The sequence below is a fragment of the Lathyrus oleraceus genome, chromosome 3 (genome assembly GCF_024323335.1).
Source record: "Lathyrus oleraceus cultivar Zhongwan6 chromosome 3, CAAS_Psat_ZW6_1.0, whole genome shotgun sequence".
NCBI classification, from domain to species: domain Eukaryota; kingdom Viridiplantae; phylum Streptophyta; class Magnoliopsida; order Fabales; family Fabaceae; genus Lathyrus; species Lathyrus oleraceus.
The window spans coordinates 368,489,181-368,495,180 of NC_066581.1; the positions used below are offsets into that span (position 1 = coordinate 368,489,181).

At 34.2% G+C, this 6,000-nt stretch overlaps 1 protein-coding gene across 1 annotated transcript; it reads left to right on the forward strand.

Moving 5' to 3' along the window:
• The first annotated feature begins 2,253 nt into the window (after nucleotides 1–2,253).
• On the forward strand, nucleotides 2,254–3,769 carry LOC127129279 (F-box/kelch-repeat protein At3g23880). The gene has a single exon (XM_051058510.1). It carries the CDS (start codon nucleotides 2,334–2,336, stop codon nucleotides 3,468–3,470), a length of 1,137 nt encoding a protein of 378 aa, XP_050914467.1. The 5' UTR covers nucleotides 2,254–2,333; the 3' UTR covers nucleotides 3,471–3,769.
• Nucleotides 3,770–6,000: the final 2,231 nt, after the last annotated feature.

Consider the following 6,000-nt stretch of genomic DNA (forward strand, 5'->3'; position numbering starts at 1 on the left):
ACTCTATTGTCACCAAAGTTTTCCATTTCTCTTCAAAATCGATTGCGTGTAAAAATAATCCTCCTTTTCTTCACTTTGATAGGGGGTACCTCATCGGGGCCGAACCCTTCTTCATAATCAAGTACTTGAAACCAAGATTTCATTTTCTCCTCGAGTGTCACCTCGTTCAGAGAGAGAGAAACCGACTTAGTACAATAGGAGAGTGTCGACCGGTTAAAGTGGAACTTGAACCAATAATTTGAATACGAAAAGTGACAGTAGCAAGGAGAATCAACAATGTTGTAGCAAAAAACAAAGTGAGTTGTAGGAGTGAGAGACTTCACCAATACGAAATGTCCTAGAAAATCGTCACAATCCAATGTAAATGGGTCAAACATGGTGGACTGGATGGAAGTAAATTTTCTCCTGATTGCAAACGTTATCCAGGGAAGTACGCCTCAGATGTAAAATATCAAAGAATAAATTAAGAAAGTGTTTCCAAGACTTGTGCTCAAAACACAGTTGGAAGACCCTTATATATGCCCTTGATTTTGGATGAAGTTGGGAATGAGCAAATTTTAAGTGTTTATAGACGACTGTCTCAAAATTAGAGAAAGGAAATTAAATCCCTACCTTGTAAGCAAGCATCCGTATAAAGGGACCATCCAGTCATCGAAAGAACTGCATATCCTCTTCTCTCCTGGAACTGGATAAATCGACGACTCCAAAGGGTCGCCGATTGCAATAACATAATCTCTTAGGGCGGCCTCGGTGCTAAAAATTGAGGAAGTGTTTGCTAATTTTACATCTACCCAATCATACGTCCGATCGACGTTGGAGATTTAAATCCCTCAACACCTCAACACCGCTAGGCTCGCAACCTACGATCCGTAAGCAAGTCTGATTGAAATTCCTAGCAAGGTATCTCCTTTGCAGATTGACTAGTATCTCCCCTCCCAATAAGGAAGAAGGGGGCATAAGGACCTCGATCCGATCCGTTCTCTCGCCAATGTTTAATATAAGAGCATCTAATGACCCCAAAGAAGAAGTTTCTCCCTCAAAGGAAGTCCCAAACATCTCTTCTGACTCAAAGTCATAAGATATGATTATAACCTCTAGCCCTACGCGATCGCCACTAAAAGTGGGACGAGAAGAATTAGAGGGTGACCCATATGAGGTTTCTACTTCAAAATTTCTCATCGAGTCAACATTATTATCCCTCATTTTGGCTAGATAAAACAAGAGTTGTTGAAAAGCTTGAATAAGAAGGTATTGTATCAAAGAAGGTTGATGAAGGATGAGGAATGAAAAAGGGAAAAAGCTTCAAGCAAAGCTCAAACATCATTTCTAAAGATATTCTCAAGAGGAAGGAACAAAGGAGTTTTCCATAGAAATTGTAATTGAAAGCTTGAAGCTGAAAAGTAGCAAAAACTTATGGATATTCAACCCACTCTCTTTATAAGCAATATATGTCGAAGGGTCGAGGCCAAATATAAGCAGAAATCATAAGATCAAACGACTAGAATTCCACTCATGAAAACACGTCAAACTCAAGTGCAATTAAGAACTCTATAAGCAACGCCACACCTTAGGTAGTCACGTCATCATACATGTAAGGAATGAGTGACAAAGCGGATCAATGATGGAACCTCATTAAATGCACATGTTTCCCATTACTTTCTCAAAGTTGATCTCAAACGGTTCAGTTTTATTCCACATCATAAAACAACATGGAAGCGGGTCAATGACACTTAAGACTTTCCCCCGACTCTTTTAGTGTCTGCCAAAGCCTTGGGGGCAACTATTTCGGATTGGCCAAAAACCCAATTGAGCCATGCCCCATCCATCTTCAGCCCACTCTACTCGACTGGAAGATAAAAACAGTTCACACATTATGAGAAAGTACATAATCTTTGATCTTCAATTTCACTTTACTCATTTTAAATCTTGAATTGACTTGGACGTTAGAGTGTTAACCATACAGATTCACCCCACACCTTGTAAAGGAGATAAAAGATACGATTCAAAATTAACGGTTATTCATCTATCATTATTTTTTATTCCTTTTTGAAGCTGGAACATCCATTTATTTTTCAAACAGAATAATTACTAAAATAATTTTCTCATAAAATTGAAGAGTTTACATCCATTTACTTATGTGCTTTACAAAAATACTACTAACTTTTAATTTTCCTCTTCATTTTTGTTTTAATATGAGTTAAATATGGTATTAATCGAATTTGAAAAATTGTGTATACTTGATTTTCGGAACTTCACGTGTGAAGCGGGTTAAAGAAAAAATTGTGTGTATTCTGTTGTTAGGGCTCAACGTTTCAACTCTCGTAAACACCGAAATGAATCTCCTCCATCCCTCTCATTCGCGGCGGCGTACACCCAACGCGTCGCTGTCACCGACATTCATCCCCAATGAACTTGTTACAGACGTGTTATCTCATCTTACCGTAAAGCCACTTTTGCGACTCAGATGTGTGTGTAAGTCGTGGAATTCCCTCATCTCCGATCCCACCTTCGTCAAATTACACCTTCATCGATCTTCACAAAATGCATTTTACACGCTTGTAAGTGGCATTGATTTCATTGTAGCATCCTTCAGATTTGATCCTTTGTTGAAAAACTCTCCAATCATTTTCAAACTTCCCAAGGATCCTTACTATCAATCAAATAACAATGAATTCCAGAACGTGGTTGGTTCATGCAATGGATTGATATGTTTGGTAGGATCTTCTCGCGTCAATGAGAATATTGAGTGCTGGTTTCGCATTTGGAACCCTGCCACTAGGACACTGTCACGAAGATTAGGTTCTTTCCGCGACGATCTAAGCACCACCCGTTATAATTTCACGTTTGGATTTGATAAATCAAACAACACATATAAGGTGGTGGCCTTAACGAGAAAGATTAGAGTTTTCACCTTGCAAGATAATGCTTGGAGAAATATTCAAAATCCTCCTGAGGTTCATTATTACGCGATGGCGAAGCTAGTGTATCTGAGTGGAAGTGTTAATTGGTTGGCCATTCACAATCACTTTGGTCTTACTAATAAGCCATTTGTGATTATTTCACTTGATTTGGTCACCGAAACATATACTCAATTGTTACCTCCTGAGGGTGAAGTGTCATTTATTAATCACAACCTAACTGTGTTAAATGATTGTCTTTGCTTTTCTCATGATTTCAAACAAACTCATTTCGTGATATGGAAAATGAAGGAATTTGGAGACGAAAACTCTTGGACTCAATTCCTTAAAATTAGTTATAATAATCTTCAAATAGATTATCCATTTAATGGATTCAACCTTTCTTTGTTACCATTATGTTATTCGGAGAAGAATGATACACTATTATTGACAAACCAATATAGAGAAGGGTCAATTCTCTATAACTGGAAAGATAATACACTAGAGAAAATTCATGGCCCTTGGTTCTACACTTGCGTGAATTTTGTTGAAAGCTTGGAATCCTATTGTTGAAAGTAAGTTCTTCTACCACATTTTTCTTGTCTCAAGTTGATTTGCTAGTATGAAGTTATTTTTGCAAATTAATATATGTTGAATACTCTGTTCAGATTGATGCCTCTCTGCCAAGCTTCACAGTAGTCATGTACTTGTTGACAATTTAACAAGGCATTTCGTCAGCAAATTCTTGCTTTTAAGTATTTGTTTCACTTACAATCTTTATACAAGTCATGTATTTGGTTGAAAAATGGATCTTGCTATTTTAATTTTCTAGTGTAGAGGTTGGATTTTATATAGAAGTAATAATGCCTCTCTAATTTCAGGTATCTTTGCATTTCCATAATAGTCTATGTTTTGTCTATGTACTTGGTAGTTACTAATTATATGTATGCTTTGTTTTGTTTCAAAATATAGTATATGATTATGATATTTAGCTGGTTCTATGCTATGCTTTGATTTGCTATGGTGCACAAACAAAAACTTTGATGAAGGTTTTGAAACGGTTTTCCTCAAAAAGTTTTATTTCCTTATGCCACAGAATCAAACATATCTAGAAAATTTATTACACAAATGGCTAAAAGGAAGAAAAGGACAGGAATTGTGATTCATGCCTAATGTTCTGATATGAAATGTTAATGTAAAATATAATTTATATCAGTGCTATACACTGACTGGCTGGAGAGTTATTACAGAACTTGATAATCAATAGTATTGATAATATATGGTAGGCTATGGACTATTGATAAAGCTATCCATAGTGCTCACAGTTCCAACTACAATCATACTACAAAGATTTTGAATCTGGAGTCTAATTCGCAACCTAAGTTTCCAACCACAAAAAATATGCTTTTTTATACATGTTTACATGACCATATTTTATAAATGAGTGGAGTTACTAGTAATGATATTTTTCAATGGAGTTAAATTATCACGGTTGGAAATTATAAATATTATGTTATTTACTATTCCCTCTACCCTACAATTATAGTTGTATTTGACCAACTTGTACATTAAAAAATTGATAAATAATTCATAAAAATGTAAATTTACTTGATTATTGATCTTCATTATTATTTTTTTGGATTGTCATAAAGATAAAAATGAAGAGTTATGAATGTTTATATATTAAATAGATGGTACAATTACAAAATGTGACTAAAGATGTATTTAAAATAATAAATAATAAATATTTTAGGTTTTATTGTGAAAAATCTAACCATGATATTAATTTTGTTGAAAAGTTTAATCACACCAAAATCTTTAATAAATCAATGTCAATCAATTAAATGGCTTCAATGTAATAAAAATATAAAAAGCAAGAATACAAAGTAATTATTTATCCAAATCCATCAAATTTATCTACATTGGGGAAATAACAACTCTGATTCATTATACTGTAAAATTGTTAAAAGTGATTATAAGATGAGTTACTTTCAAAGTTCTTAAAAGCAATATCTATTTTCTACCTAAATATTTCTCAATCTTTTAAATTTTATGAATCAAATAGATACATAGTCTTTAAAGTGTTGTTAAAACCCCTTTGATAATCCAAAAGACGGTCAAACTCCAAGAAAATCCTAAGAGATTCTACCATTACTTCTCAATAGGATTTTTGCACCTTATGCAACTCAACATTGTAAGTCTGAAATCGGTCTAAGAGGGGGTGAATTAGAAACCTTGAAATTTTCTTGTTGTAAGGATTATTTTTCTGGTTTATAGTGGTGTTTAGGAAAGTAGTAAAGTGCAGAAAAATAATGACACGGAGATTTATCCTGGTTTCCTTCACAATTCGAAGGTACATCCAGTCCCCTTTCAACAAGAAAGAGATTTTCACTATTTGTTTGGACTTGTACAATGACCAACAAAGACCACCAAGAACAAACTCTTCGATTTCCAACAAAGTCCACTTATGAGAACAATCCTCTCAAAGTGACTCTCTTGTTTCTAAACAAACAAGGAAACCTTCTTAGTTATAAGAGAACAATCCTCTCCTATGCGCCTCTTACTATCAAACAAGTAAGGATAAAACATTCACTATCTTAATTCCACTAATGCTAGAGAAATTAAGATGTGAAGAACAATAAGTGTATAATTTAAATGGAAGTTTGAATAATCTGGAAATATTTGCACATCAATCAAATGATTGATCTTCTCCTTTTGGAATAATCAATCTCACAATGTTTATAGAAGTGTTCAAATGATGCATATGAATTTTGGACACTTATCTTTGAAAATAGTAAACAAAGGAAGATTGTGAAAATTAATTTTTTAAGGAGGTGATTTGCAATCTGAAAATTTTTAGTTTAAATATCCTTCTATGAACCTCTTTAAACAAGTGCAAACAACCAATGGATGCCATGGTTCACAGAGAAGAAGCATGAATTGAAAATATGAAAAGTTGCAATTTTTCTACAAAAATTCCCAGTAGTAACCGGTTGCCCAAATTGTGTTAACCGGTTACATTAATTGTAACGTTAAGAAAAATTCAAATTTTAAACTGTGTAACCGGTTACCAAGAAAGTGTTAACCGGTTACATGTTAACAA

What these genes read in the sequence shown, in the direction of transcription:
- LOC127129279 (XM_051058510.1), top strand. Translation starts at nt 2,334, where the DNA reads ATGAATCTCCTCCATCCCTCTCATTCGCGGCGGCGTACACCCAACGCG.